Source organism: Trichoderma camerunense (genome assembly GCF_050948025.1).
Source record: "Trichoderma camerunense strain CBS 138272 chromosome Unknown V8C40scaffold_41, whole genome shotgun sequence".
Taxonomy (NCBI): domain Eukaryota; kingdom Fungi; phylum Ascomycota; class Sordariomycetes; order Hypocreales; family Hypocreaceae; genus Trichoderma; species Trichoderma camerunense.
This window is the reverse complement of record NW_028145329.1, coordinates 1-14,762: the sequence shown is the minus strand read 5'-3', so window position 1 is coordinate 14,762 and position 14,762 is coordinate 1. Positions and strand designations below refer to the sequence as shown.

The following is a 14,762-nucleotide window of genomic DNA, read 5'->3' as shown; positions in this document are numbered from 1 at the left end:
CTGGGGACCTCGGGGACGGACGGCAGCCTTATATCTCTGCAGGCTTCCAACTTCCATTGGAAACAATCGAAAAAAACTGGCTCGGCCAAGGTGCCCATGGTGCTAGCCCGGAATACGAAAATAACCCTGCACGGGTGGTCCAGGTGGTGAAGCCGAAAACGCTGGGTCGTATGTCCCATGCTGTGTGCATGATTTGAGAGGAGGAGGTCCAGGATCCATCTCCTTTGAGGTGCAGCCGCAGCCGCCACCCGATACGCAGCTCCACCAGCCAGGCACATCAGCACATGCGTCGGTACCGGTACAAGCAGAGCAGCATCTGCATACTGTACTGTGCTATGTTGGGAGGCGGCGCGTGCAGGCCACGAGGGTGGGACCGCTGGTGCCAAAGGTGCATGGCAGGGGTGGCAGTACTTCGCACATACAGCACTGTACGGCTCGAAGGCGAGAGGTCAGCCTTCAACGAGAGCGAAGGCGTGCTTCTCCACTGTGCGCCCCTGACTAGGCTATTAGCGCAACAGTGTTTCCGCCAACGCAAGTGCAGGGAGGGCCTGGCAGCGCCTCGCAACCTGTTGTCGACCTGTCTCTCACGCTCTCAGTGGTGGTTCCTTGACCAATCCTTTGCGCCTGTTGACCATTTCCTGCTTCTGTCTCAACAAGGCGTCTCTGGCCGTCGCTTGTCCTTTCGCTGCTCAACCGCTCGCCATTCGCTCGCTTTTCATTCTCGCTGTTTGTTTCTGCTCATCTCGCAATCTCGATCATGCTTTGGGCAGCGATGTTTAGTTGTCTGGCCCCGTCTCTACCCCATCCCCTCGCTCTCGGCGAGTCTTTGGAAACATGCACCCATCCATCGCAATCTCTGAAAGGACGAAACCCCCTGTTCACCTAATACGGAGAAAGGCGGTCATTGTGCTCTGTCATCAGCTACAGTATGGTATAATACTTGGTCATGAATAGGAGTATTCCGTACTAGTACTCCATCGTATTAGTCGTCGTAGAATTCCCTGGAAATTGAACAACACTCGCACCTCAATTAAGGGACACAAGGTATTTTCCTTATTTTCCATTCCTTTTTTTCCGGCCCTCCCATGTCCCACAATTTCCACCCCACGGACAGCCCCTCTATGCCAGTGCGACCAAATGTTGTACAAAGTCTGAATTGGGTCGTGGCTATGGGGGCAGGATGCTCACGGCATGATGAGTGAGGTACGGCGTTCGTATGCCGTTGGCAAAAGTGCTATCATTAGCAAGCGACACTCGTGTTACCATGTGCCAATATCAGGCTCAATGCAACGCTCTGTAAGGCATGTATTGTCCAGAGCTGCTCAGAGTTGGCAGGCCACCGGAAATGATCAGCAAGGCGACACGCCTGAGTCTCTCTCTGTCCAGGCTCATTGGCGAGATTCGTATCGGTGATCCGAAATTAGAAATCATACCATGCCCTGTTTCTACACAGTTCGGCGGTTCGGTCGCCTTATGTAATAGCAATCCACTGTACCTGCTGTATGAAGACGGTCAGGCTTATGCTCTGCATAGAGAGACAAGACCTGCAGCTTCCTAGACAATATCGATAACGAGGACTTAAGCGCCCGCCATCTCAGCTGCTCGGTGAGACACTTTCGCTGTGTATCTTGCCGAAGGCGTCAACTGGTTTTGTAACGTAGACAGATAATGGCAAAGTTGAATGACCTACTACGTCACAAATCGTTGTTCGAAGGCACGGTGGTGACTGTCATATGGTACGAATTGATGTGCGTCTGCGATATGCTGAGACTTTGACGGCTTCCTCATGATGAATCGGTTGGCCGTCAAGAATACCCGGGAGCTTGCAGAATGAAAGGCTGTGCTGCCATCCTTTTGCTTCTTTGCAGATCCATTCAGGCAGCATCACATCCGGTGTGCAAAACTATTCCCATCGATTCAGAAAGACAGCCTACTACAAAGACACTTGGCCGTTTCCCCATGTCCTCACCATCGTCTTGTCACTGGCTGTTACTATTCTTGTTCCCGATCGTCTCTCCCTCCCTCCGCTCTTAGTCGGGCACGTCACCGGGTTGACGGGTCACTGTGCCGTTGCAAGCGCTCTGTTTGCATGTATGTACTCCGCACTGCTCGTACCAGTGACTGCCAGAAGTAATTCGCAGTATTCACACTAATATCACCGTTGTTACGGCGCCGGAAATGCAGAGCAGGCTGCCAAGGCGCAAAAGACTGCAGTCAAGCAACGTCCCGCGCGAAATGGTTAGCTGTGGTGCGTCCGTGAGGTGTGGCTGTTTGTTGCAGCGGCTTAGGGCGTACTGTGGTAAATTCAATTCGGGCCGCCCTAACCACTCGAATTAGCAGGGGTGTTGCTTGCTGGGCTGTGCTGATCTGTTTGACAGTGACAGGGGTGATGAGGTGAGTCAAAAGAGGGATCATGCTGGCTGAAAAATGGATGAATTGAGGATGATGATGGCAGAATGACCGCGCGGGATTACTCGAGTGCAGAGATTCGGAAGAGCTGGAACTTGCAGGAATTTCCGTGACCAATCGATCCTTCCCGAACTGCCGCTGCGCACTCAGGAAGCTGCGATCCAGCTGGAGCGGTTGGGCTGGGATGATCGCGGCTCGCTGTGATGGACGGCAGGAACGACAGAGGCACACCCGAGGTCAATCTACCTCGGCTGCCCACGCACCATCGCGCCTGTATGATGTACCAAGGTACAAACGGCTCTCATCCTCTCGTCTTCTCCGTAATAATTTCTGCTTGATCTCGCCCTGTTTTCTTTCTTTTTTCCATCATTTCTTGGCGAGATCGTTGCGATCCAACCAATTTTATCCCTACAAGGTTCAATCTTCCTGCGCCCTGCCGATCTCCAGAGTCAGAGTCTTCACACAGTCGCACAATCCACACACGAAAACTCAGCGACTGGCCTCGGCTCACGTACGGAGTCTTGAGTGAGGATTTGCGTCTCAGTGGACCTTGCCAGCGTCATAGAAGAGACGTCGGCAGTGTTTCAACAAGTGAGCCATTTTGTCGCTCTGGAGAGTCAAAGCACGCCGACAAGCTGTTCATACGGTTCTGTACCGGTACAAGCAAGTTCGATGCAGCAATTGGCCTGCTCATTGTCGATGGTGGCCCTTGTTGTTGGCATTGTGGGCGTTTGATTAGTGCTTTGACTGACTATTGACACCGCATCAGTCTTCTAATTTTTTTTTTTCTTACTTTTTTTTTTTTTTTCCCTTCGTGTTGGTGAATACGAGGTTGCTCAACTTCATCTCGCATTATTAACACGCACTGCAGCCACCAACCGCTTCATGCAGCACGACCATCCAGTCACATCGATGCAACGGCCTCTGGGCAGCTGAGCTAACCATGGCTGCATCGATACACAAGCTGTGCCCTCACCAGCATCTCCAAGTCCTGCAGCGAGGGTCCACTATCCACCGCACAAGACCCCGCCATTCCGTATCCCGTATCCATCGACAGGAGAGGCCGCTTGGCTCTGTGCTGTGCTCGTGCTCCGTACAGTCTGTACACACGAGCGGATCGCCGCATGGTAGCTGGAGTCTTGAGGTGTAATAATAGCATCATGGCTTCGTATATGCTGCCAATATTACAACTCACATGCGAGAAGCTGTCAAATAGGAGCCGCCATCTTAAGCTTATACGACCCCTGTGGACGCTGCGAAGACTGCATGATCGACTCGGCCAACCACCAACTTGCCAGCTTCTAACACTTTGTATACCACCGCCTCGTTCCAGCAAGAGGCATGCGTGAATGACATTTTCTAGCCCACATGCGGGGTGACGATTCAGTCAAGATGCACGGTTTCTTGCCGTGTACGAGTACAACTCCGCGAATGTTTCTCTCATCGGGTCCATCCTGGTCCACCTCTGGTGGCCCGATCGTCAGGCCAAGCCTGTGCATTGACCGGTGGCGAATGGGGCCGGAGGATGGCCGTCTCTGCAATCTGAGTTTTCCAATGTCGAATGATGCTAGCTCAGCTAGCTGGGCAGTTGTCCCAAGTAATCCAATTGCGCGTAGCCTCCCTTCAAAATATGTACCGACACAAAGAAACTCATCACTTCAATAACGGGTGAATAAGTTCGTATCTCCTCATATCCCATCTTTAGTTAGATCGATAGCGCGGCAGATAGACTCCAGATCGATGTGTTTGTTGTTGGACCGAGCTCTACCGGTGAGCTCCCTCTCCACCGTAATGTTTGCAACCAACAGAGCGACCAGACTATTTTTATCACCACCATTGTAAATTCGGCCAATGACATCTCAAAGGAATCGAGATTCCTCCTCGGCCACCGTTCCGCTAGCTGTCCTGTCCCCCGTCTCGGGCAACTTGCGGTGATGAGCACGGACGCTGTTTAATGCCCAAGTTGAAGCTGGTTTTTCTTTCAGCTCCTCGCCACGGGAATTTTCTTGATAGGTATACTACCCAACCACAGTATGTAGATGCAAGGGTATACGATGACCGATCATCGAGCCCGCGTGGAGATTCCCGATACCGAACTCCTCAGAAGTGGGAATAGTTTACGCCCATACTCGTACTTGGCAGATTGTTAGCCTCAGAAAAATTTGACGATGTTCCACTCCAGAAGATGGGAATGACGCCATTACTGAGCCGAGCCTTGAAGTACTTGGTAAATATTGACTATCTCCTCGGGGAACCAGCTTGGATGAGGGCCGTAATGGTCCCGCCGTGCGTATGATGCTTTGGAATGTAATAGAGGATCCCACTCTAGGCTTTTATTTTTTATCATAATGAGGTCAGGATGCTTCAGAGCAAACTATTTGTCTGCCATGATCACGATCACGGCCAAGTTTGCAATTTGGCGCTCCACGGAGGGTCATCGAAATACGAGCTGCAGGGAATAGTTCTTTGTAGGTTATGATCTCTGAGTGGCTACCTGAGAACACACTAATCCTAGATGTTGCATCTATCGTGAAAATTCTCCCAACAAGATGACTCGGATTAGCCGAAGACAACTATACCTCAGTTCTAGCTACAATAACTGGAGATTACACACTTTTCCATATTCCTTAGCCTCAAATCTCATCGCGTGAGTTCCAACATTGACATCTTCCCGGACAGATTATACGACCGACCATATTGGCTTGTGGCGATGACGTGTACAGATGGTTTGTGAGACTTGGCAGCAAGTCGACGTCGAGTGTACTGTCCAGATTCCTTTAACGCCCCAAGTCGAATGTTGGATAAAATTGCCGAATGTCAGAAGAGTAGTCAATCACAATCTCCTTCTCGTGAGTTCGCTTCCACTTCTGCCATTTGCTTGAGCTGAGGAGTATGAGTGACCGAATCCTGGGCGGCAAGTCTAGGCGATAAGGACTTTGCGAAACTCATCGTCAAATTGGATGCCTCTCCCTCGTACATTGTAGCCTCAGTCAGATCCTCAACGGTCATACCGTTATCCGACTGCCCCTGAGATTAATCGGTTCGGTCAGTCTTTGGCAGGTCTGAAGCTTTCACCATAGACTTCAGCCAACCGTCTGCCACATGGTTGGAGCCGAGAGTTCGCTTGAGAGACGAGTTCGGGCCTTCTTCGTACAGCCCTGCGTCGAAAGAGTAGCGGATTTCGGCGCGAATGACCTCATCTTTCTTCTCAAATGCGTTCGCTAGGAACGATTGGAGGTCAGTTGGGGGAGGCATGTCTGGAATGTCAACTCTCATAGGGGGCTTCTTCAAATCACGAGGCCAATCTCGCTGTCTTGGAACCTCGACATAGAAGAGAGCGACGTCCGCGGAAACACCAGGTGGGAGATCCAAGCGATAGCCAGAGTAGGGCTCGTGGTACCTAGTTTTGGGCGCAACACAAAGTAACGGGCGAAGCCAACTGTGAACGCGCCAAAAACACGCTATGTGATCTTCGTCGTCACGCAGCCGCAAAGAAGCAGCTACTTTTCGAGCTTCTTGGTGCTCCGGATCGTCTTTGTCTGGCATGGGGAGGTACGGCTCCAACTCCACGACAGCCATACTGGGAAAAAGCTCTGTGACAAGTTCAGCCCTGTCCGGGTGGTCAAACCCAAACTTGTGACCAATTTGTTGGTCCGCCTTCCAATCAGTATTTAAAAGACTGCAAGTGATGCTATCCGCAATCAGGTATGTTTCGCCTTTACTGGTTTGCGGCTTCGGCAATGTGTAGCCATTTTGTGCGATATCTCTGAGGTATACATTGACTTTGGTTCCAATGTCGGGTAAAAAGTCTCTGACGCTTTTCAGACTGACGGTCATCAGGTAAGCTATTGGAAGGTCTGTACCAAACATGCCATACTCTTCCTCATCATTAGTCTTTGGGGTCCACTCTGAGCCAGGAAGGGGGAATAAACGTGCTTGAAAGACTATCTTGTCGCATTTGCCTGCCAAGTGTTGCTTCTATGCGACTTGTTCGGCAAAGCTTATACGGCCCGAGAGCATTTTAGAGTAATCCAGGTCTTCGATGTGACCATTGCAGAGAGATGCGATGTCGAGAATCTCGGCGTTGACTTTGCGTTCATCAGTAAAGAAAACGTGCCAATCTTTTTCCCAGTTTGGGCTGAAAGGAAATGTGACTTGGAGTGAGACTTGCTCTTCTGGATTCATCGAATCAAATAGAGATTTGATGTTCTTGGCGACTCTTTGCAATGAAGTTGGTAGACGTTGGATGTGATCCCAGAAGTGCGACGGATACATGATGGTGAAATCGTGGGCTTCTACTGCGGCAGTGACTCGCACAACTGTGGTAGTGGTGTGCTTGATGAAAGAGGATATCTCCGCAGTAGGTTCAATAGTCTTGAAATATTTCAAGTCTTGATTGCGAAATCGTGAGTGAGCTGCGCCAAAATGATCCATTCTTGGATCGGGAAACGTATCTTTCATCAGAGACTCATCTGTTGCATCGAGGTAGTCGGCAGTCAACGGCAACTTTGTTTGGCCCATGGGCAAGTTGATGACTGCAAAGTCGCTTATATCGTCCCCGTTTCTAATTTGAAGTCAGAGGATTATCGTGGATGGAATGCGAGAGCCCCAAGTGGTCTGGACCTCCACTCGAAGACCTGGAGCGACACTCCTTGCCATACGCCCAACGTGATGGCGAGCGAAACCGGGCAAAAGCGTCCCATTGACGTGTAGCAGAACGCTATTCCACACAGATATGGCTGCCATTCTTTTGAGATTGCTACGAGCTTCCTTGGGCGCAGCAGCTTCCTCGGTGCCAGTTCCTTCATCTCCTGAGGCGGCGACAGAAGGACCAGCCTCGACGGTATTGAGAGTGTCAGATGTCATAGTAAAAATGATAACTAACAAGAAGAAAGATTGAGACAAAGTATGTCGGCCCGAGAGAAATATCAGATCGTGAGGTGGTGGTAACCGAAAACACGCTTCGCGAGAGCCCGCGTATGGAGTGAAGAAGATGGGGAAATTTTGGCGCGTAACACGGGCTCCACTATCAATAGCAGAAAATCTCTGACCAATATCACCTGAAAAACGGCAAGCTGCAGCTGAACTGAGGATGCGAAGTCTCATGAAAAAGTCGTAGCGTTGTGACAACTGCCAAGCGGTTGCCAACTGGAGGCCGGGCGAGCCTTGAGTCGGTACCATCGAAGTTGGATGCGTATGTAAATAGCCGAATGCTCTACTAGGTAGTTAAAGTATTCCGTACGATGAATGAAGAGAATACGAGTGGGATTTCACAAATATGTAATTTGACTGTCCTAGTCACTATGGAGAGGCAGAATAAAGCGATCGAATGACGCATCACAGACGCCGGGCATCAATAACTTCAATGAGCAGCGAGCCGCCTCAGCAATGTCAGAATAACTTGTGTTCCACCAAAAATTTCTAGTCTTTTCTATTTAAGTCTATGTATTTCTGCTCTTCTATCCGTGGCTTTGGTCGCAATGGGAATCAACATCATCTGCCATTGGTCTTGCAACACAAGATGCATTCATGCTTGAGTAACTCCTGCAAGGCCGACACATTGACTAATGTAGTCCTAAGCCGTAAACTCTGAATCTCTCTTAAAATTAAAGCAACGTGAATTATATGTGGAAAATATCATCTACTCCAATAAATGACCTAGTCCATTAATTATCTCTCCATGAAGTGGGCTGCCCATGTCTCGACCGTGAATCCGTGAAAAAATCCCCATAGGCGCCTTGCCCTCCCTTTGCCAGATGAGCCATTTCCGGTACCGAAAGAAGAAGAAGAAAAAAAGGGGGGGGGAGAAGAAAGAAGCAAACCGAACCAGCAAAACTTTTCGAAATATAGACCAAAGGAGTAATGCAACGCGCAAATTCACTGTGCGAAGCGACCATATGCCCATAACCGAAACTCTTGTCCGCCATCAGTCGCCGACTAAGAGTTGGCTGACCGAAATGGGAAAACGAATAGATGACTGGAATCACAAGAAAAAAGAAAGAAAGCTGAACCCCCACCCCTCCGTATATAATTCAGCGCAGCTGGTGGCCCCAGCAAAAGGGAAGATACTTGTATCTCGACGATGACATCCATCGTCTGCCGTCTGCCCATCTGCCATTCGCCCATATGTCCCAATCGCACACGAATCTAACGGTCCTCCGTCTCAGTGCTTTCACGAACATACCCCTAGTGATATAGCTCGTAGTCATTAGTGAGTCCCTTGACATGATTAATTCCCGTGTCTTGACTGATGGCTTCTATGTCTGCCTGTTGGTTGAGCCGGCGTCGAAGGTAACCATCAATCCTGAATTCAAAGTCCGAGCCACGTTTGACAAGGTTTCCCAAAACATCCGGATTTACGTTCGTCATTGCGGTGATTACAATAGATAGTCGTGAATTTGTGGTGCGCGGGCGCGAGTGTGGAACATCAAACTGTAACATGTTCAACTTGAATTGAGCTATGTTCCTCACGGTGTGGTCGACTGAGACGGGAGTCTCATTGACGACCGTCACAGTTTGTCCCACACCCGCCGCACTCACTGGCTCGGCGTCCAGATTAATGCCCACACCTCCTTCCAAAACGAGGCCCCTGTATTGTTCGGTGGTGCGGATAATTGCACCGGAGCCTGCATTTGCTCTCCAGTGCTCCACGGATGTGTGTGCATAATGAAACGTGTTGAGGTTGATGAGCAGTGCTATCAAAGGATCGTTGCCCATGCCTTCAGCGTAACGTCTCATTACGAAGGCGATGGCTGCTACCACGCTCGGGGCGTCGAGGATATGCACCTGGCCGGTTAGCTGAGTTGCTCTGGCGAGTGTGTGCATTTCGAAGCTCAAATAATTATAACCATCCCATTGCAACCAGTTTTGCGCCTGCAAAACGCCCGTCGCGACGCACTTGTCAACGCATTTGCGGAAACAGGCTTGATGCTCGGCAGGATCGACTTGGATCAAATGGAAAACTCCAGTGACCAACCCTTGATAGCGCATCTCTTGTTCTTCTTTGGAGATGCCTTCAAAGTTGGCGCTTAAGCGGCCATAATCTCTTCTCAGCTTGGCATATTGCTCGTTCTCCAGGCGCTCTTGTTCGGGGTCCAAGTAGGGAGGGACGTCGATGGTGACAATAGGATTCTCCCACCACTTGAGAGAGGACATTTCGCCGTTATTTGGCGAACTATTAAGTTCGTTCCGTTGTGTTAATCTGTCTCTACAGGCCCGAGAGCGGAGGTCTGTTTGGCGATAGGAAATGTGTGTTTCAACTGCTGCCGAATGACTGTGGTGAAGGAGGATGAAGGGAATAGATGTGAGTGAGAGAAGTGATGTTTTTGCGAAGAGAAGAGAGAAGAGCAGAGAAAGAAGAATGAAAACAAAAGACAAACGCGCGTCTACCCATGGAGCCACAGAGGGAGGACCTTGCAGAGTGCTACAAACCGCCAACAGCTGCACGTTCGACTGGCCTCGTCACTAGACGCTTCTAACACTTGCACCAGGTGGCTCCTTTTTGCAGGTTGGCTGCAATCCCACCACCAAACTTGCTGTCTTTGTTTCTACTTGAAAAAGGATACAGCCTGGGTTTCTATCTACGGTCCAAGTACATGATAAGATATTCGAGTTGTAGTACTCTACTCTCGTCGTCCCGAGTCTGGTGGAGTCACAGCCATCTTCCTCAAACACCAGCGAAAGATTAAAGGGGTTGGGACTTTTCACTTATTGCCTTTACACAACACCCCCTTGGATTTTGATAAAATATTCTTTTCTCGTTTGCCTTTCTGCCTTCATCAATTTATCGCAGTGTCAAGACGGCTCGTCGTTCGCATGTGATTGATTACCTAATTATGCTGACTAACCGACGTCCCATTACCATGGGTCGGCGTTTGCGGGAGATTTTTCTGCCGATCAATGACGTGCAGGTCTAAAATTAGCTTGAACAATAGGGTAGGTACGGAGTAGCCAAAACCGACCGCAAGAATGAGAACGACATTCCTTGAATAGACATATGAAACTGAAGAGGAAATGTTTAAAAAGAACACAAATTGTATTTGTTTTATTGTAGTTTCACCTGCATTTTCTGCGCATGCCATGGTGACAGCATTGTGCCGGTATAATTTCTTCTGAATAGGAGTTTGAAAACATTTCACACTAAGAAACTTCACAAGCAACACTGCGATCGGGTATGGGGAAAGTTGAGCGCCACCATGCTCTTCTCCACAGGGGAATAAACGCGACTCTCATCATTTGGTAATTCTCTTATAAGAGTAATGTTCATACGAAGTTACCATATGTCTCGTGAGAGTCCCCGAATGATGAGGTTTCATCCTGTGCACATGATGTCGGACGTAGGATGAGTGATATCTTAACTCCGCCATGGCCTAGGTGACTCGGCATAGCAGATTGCACAATTTGATGACCGGAACGGCAACTTGCGACAATGGAAAATGTGCAAGTTTCCCTCATAAGCAGTGTATTCCACTCTGTATTTTGAGTTTTGAATACCTTGCACACCGGCAAAACCCGGGGTGGCCGGTCGGATTCAAAGGTTCTGCTCTGTGGCGGCACTTCATTACATCAATATACCTTCTGTATGCTTAATATCCCCCAGCTGCAATTGGCGGGGCCGATCAAATGCCCCACGTTGGCAAGGCTGGACAGATGAATGGCTCGGCAGACCCAAGACACCAGCCACAAGCAAAGATGTGCGGGTCTGCAAACAACGCACCGACCGATAGTGAATTGCTTCTGACAGCGGTCGGCTGAGTAAGAGTATCATCGAAGGCGTGTGTAGGACTTCAATGTCTACGACCGATGGTGCGAGGAAATGAAGAAGTTGCGTAGATGGCGGCCTGGCCTAGATGCTATAAAAACCATCGCCAGCCTCATCTTCTGCATAACTCGGCATCTCGGAACGACCGATTTCGAAGCCGCCGGTGAATCTGTGGCTAAGCTCAGCCACCTGAGCGTTTATCTGACCCGCACCCAATCGCTTGAGCTGCCCAATCGAATTGCCCGAGTGTTCCCGAGCCCACCCTTGCAACAATTTTTTTTCATGCCCCTAGACTAGCGCGGTCCCCGGGAAGAAGGGAGCAGGAAAAAAGACCTCAAACAAAAAGCCGCCGCTTTTCATCACCGCCCTCCCCAGACAAAACCTCAAACCTCTCCACGTCGAATTCCTCGGCCTAACCAGACTTCTCTTTTTTCTCCCCACTCAGTGTTTGTTCGCTGCTTCAACTACTCTCGTCAAGATGGCTGCTGCTCAGGTTACTCTCTCCGAGCCCAAGAAGCTGGAGGGATTCTCTCTCTACTCTCGTTTCGCCCTCGCTGGTGCCGTCTGCTGCTCCGTCACCCACGGTGGTCTTACCCCCGTCGATGTGTATGTTCAATTCCACTTCTCAGAGGCTCGTGAAAGCGAACCGCCTTAGCTGACCGAATTTTTTCTCTTTGATACAGCGTCAAGACCCGTATCCAGCTCGACCCTGTTACCTACAACCGTGGCCTGATCGGTGGTTTCCGCCAGGTCATCCAGAATGAGGGTGCTGGCGCTCTCCTGACTGGTGCTGGCCCTACCTTTGCCGGTTACTTCCTGCAGGGTGCCTTCAAGTTCGGTGGTTACGAGTTCTTCAAGGCCCAGTTCATCAACGGACTCGGCCAGGAGACTGCCTCCAACAACCGAACTGCCATCTACCTGGCTTCTTCTGCCGCCGCCGAGTTCTTCGCTGACATTGCCCTCTGCCCTCTCGAGGCCACCCGTATCCGTCTCGTCTCCGAGCCTACCTATGCCAACGGTCTCGTCGGTGGTTTCTCCAAGATGCTCAAGAACGAGGGTGTCGGTGCCTTCTACGCCGGTTTCGGACCCATCCTCTTCAAGCAGTAAGTACCAGAATTGAACGAGTTGGACTGAATTGCGCTTACGCCTCCCCTTAGGATCCCTTACACCATGGCCAAGTTCGTCGTCTTCGAGAAGGTTTCTGAGGGTATCTTCCGCCAGTTCCCCAAGGAGAACCTCTCCGACGGCATGCAGACCACTGTCAACCTGGGCTCTGGTCTGATTGCCGGTTTCGCCGCTGCCTTCGTTTCCCAGCCCGCCGATACCATGCTTTCCAAGATCAACAAGACCAAGGGTCTCCCCGGTGAGGGCACCACCACCCGTCTGATCAAGATTGGCCGTGAGCTCGGTCTCCGTGGCTCCTACACTGGTATTGGTGCCCGTCTCTTCATGGTCGGCACCCTGACTGCCGGTCAATTCGCCATCTATGGTAAGTGGTTTACTGAAACTGAATTTTTCTCCCAAAACAACGAACAGTTCCTAATGATTTTTTACAGGTGACCTCAAGAAGGCTCTGGGAGCTGTTGGTGGAGCAGAGATCGCCAAATAAACGAATTCTTTACGTTCTGATGATATAAAAATGGAGTTTCGAGATGGAGGAGAAAATGGATCGAGATTTCGGAGAGGGGGCAGCTATTACGGTACTGCCCAAGGGCTGGGCTTTCCTTGGATTGCTGAGAGTTTCCCTATTACATATAGAAGGGAACAGTCTCAATTTCGACCGAGACCTTTGAGAGATTTGGTTTCTTGTTCGATTGTTTGGCCGGGTTGATGAGGCGGCCCTAGAAACAGGCGCTGGTATACATCTCTTGATTGCCTAGAGTAGAGTATAGAGTCGGCAGACCACTGGCATCCCCGCTAAGGGTTGTATAATAGTCAATCTTCTTGCGTTATCAAATAGACTTGGTTTTCTGGCCATATGATGCATTTTCATCCAAATGCACTACCATTGCGGTTGATGTCGTGATGTTGGGTGCCGGTGGCAGAATGCTGGCGGTGAGCCATTAATGTGGAGCCATAGTTGCCGTAATGGGTAATGTCCAAAATAGGCAATGACACGTAGGTACATCATCAAACCGCTGGCCACGGCAGTTTGACGGGGTTTTACGGCATGAGGATCGCTGATATAGAGCAGATGATATTTACTGCTTATGATTCTACGTACTTCATCTATAGGAGAGATTCAGGGCCTGTAGCTTAGGGCTGCAGTAGTCAATTTGTTGACATTCTCCCCAGTATTGAACGGCAGACTTGCTTTACACATGATCCCCCCTCTACGAGAAACCAGAGTTAACGAATAATGATTCTGAGATCGAAGAGCTGTCTACCCTTTTTGGACTTGGCCCCTCAAGAAGACGTAGCAGAGATGACTTGATGCAGGCAACATATGATACTGCTACATAAAGACGAGTGATTCAAGGCACATTTTGGGAGTTGGAGGAAAAGATAGAGGATATAATTAGATTCAAGCGTGGCGGACGGGCATGTAATTCTAAATAACATGTGATTTGATTTGGGGATTGAGCGTTGCAGCCATGGCTTTGGCCATTGTGTATGCAGTTGGACGTGGAAGATTTGCCGGCCTGACAATGTAGCCTTCTAATGACGCTGTATTAGATTCGTATTCACCAATGTTTGGCGATGAATATCAACGTTGCACCGTTGAGCTATTTTATGACGAGGGTGACACTGGGCCGCTTTGCCTAGCCAACATGTTGTCATGGAAATAGCCGTTCAGAAATGTCCACCGTTTCTCTTCTCCTTTTGACATGGCGAAGCCAAAGTTAAACTCTTTACGTGGGGCGTATGGAAAACATACTAGGTAATACAAGTCACCTGCTCCGTCTGGTCGCTACATTCCAATCGCACCACTAATTCCGATTTCCAGCGCTGCCGTCAAATTAATCAAATCAAATCTAGTACCCGGATTTAATTAATTAATAGAAAAAGGAAGTATAATTTAATTAATTTAATTAATTAATTAAATATTTAATCTATTTAATATAATAAAAAAATTATTTACAACCTAAGCCTAGGTAAATTACTAATTAAAATAGCACCTTTATATAGCTAATTCTTTAAATATTAAAGCCGCTTTAGTATCTTAGGCTATAGTAAGTACCTTTATAATAATAATATTAACTTAGTAAAGCTAAATTTTCTTTTATAATTTATTACTATTATAAAAATAATAAAAAGGTTAAGGGCTAGTTTACTAAATATTAGAAATAATAATTACTATAATAACTATTATTAAATTAAATTATTAACTTACTATAAAAGGTTAAGTTAATAATATTAATTAAGCTTAAAGTTATTATTTAATAACTTTATAATTATATTTTAAAGCTACTGCTAATATTTATTTACTTTATAATAAAATTATATTATAACTTAGTTTTAGTATTAAGCTTTAAACCTTTTATCTTTTTTATATATATTATTTTTTTAATATTAATATTTTTAATAATATAATAACCTCTGCTTAGTATTATAAAGTTATAAATACTACTTTTTATTACTTTATTACTTT

At 48.4% G+C, this 14,762-nt stretch overlaps 5 protein-coding genes across 5 annotated transcripts; 3 read left to right on the top strand and 2 right to left on the bottom strand.

Annotated features, from left to right (window-relative positions):
- Positions 1-335: 335 nt before the first annotated feature.
- V8C40DRAFT_285731 (uncharacterized protein) lies at positions 336-860 on the top strand (the record flags this gene model as incomplete). Its single annotated transcript, XM_083222439.1, has 2 exons — positions 336-388; positions 425-860. 2 exons carry the CDS (start codon positions 336-338, stop codon positions 858-860), a joined length of 489 nt encoding a protein of 162 aa, XP_083066878.1.
- A 1,596-nt stretch (positions 861-2,456) lies between these two features.
- On the top strand, positions 2,457-2,938 carry V8C40DRAFT_278898 (uncharacterized protein; the record flags this gene model as incomplete). Its single annotated transcript, XM_083221131.1, has 2 exons — positions 2,457-2,478; positions 2,511-2,938. The coding sequence occupies 2 exons, from the start codon at positions 2,457-2,459 to the stop codon at positions 2,936-2,938; spliced, it is 450 nt and encodes a 149-aa protein (XP_083066877.1).
- A 2,300-nt stretch (positions 2,939-5,238) lies between these two features.
- V8C40DRAFT_278897 (uncharacterized protein) lies at positions 5,239-7,275 on the bottom strand (the record flags this gene model as incomplete). The annotated part of the gene is made up of 4 exons (XM_083221130.1): positions 5,239-5,436; positions 5,485-6,287; positions 6,417-6,944; positions 7,047-7,275. The coding sequence occupies 4 exons, from the start codon at positions 7,273-7,275 to the stop codon at positions 5,239-5,241; spliced, it is 1,758 nt and encodes a 585-aa protein (XP_083066876.1).
- An 826-nt stretch (positions 7,276-8,101) lies between these two features.
- On the bottom strand, positions 8,102-9,564 carry V8C40DRAFT_285725 (uncharacterized protein; the record flags this gene model as incomplete). Its single annotated transcript, XM_083222438.1, has 1 exon — positions 8,102-9,564. The coding sequence occupies one exon, from the start codon at positions 9,562-9,564 to the stop codon at positions 8,596-8,598; it is 969 nt and encodes a 322-aa protein (XP_083066875.1). The 3' UTR covers positions 8,102-8,595.
- Positions 9,565-11,510: 1,946 nt separating this feature from the next.
- On the top strand, positions 11,511-13,165 carry V8C40DRAFT_259722 (mitochondrial carrier domain-containing protein). Its single transcript, XM_083219032.1, has 4 exons — positions 11,511-11,776; positions 11,854-12,273; positions 12,328-12,659; positions 12,727-13,165. The coding sequence occupies exons 1-4, from the start codon at positions 11,649-11,651 to the stop codon at positions 12,777-12,779; spliced, it is 933 nt and encodes a 310-aa protein (XP_083066874.1). The 5' UTR covers positions 11,511-11,648; the 3' UTR covers positions 12,780-13,165.
- The last annotated feature ends 1,597 nt before the right edge of the window (positions 13,166-14,762 follow it).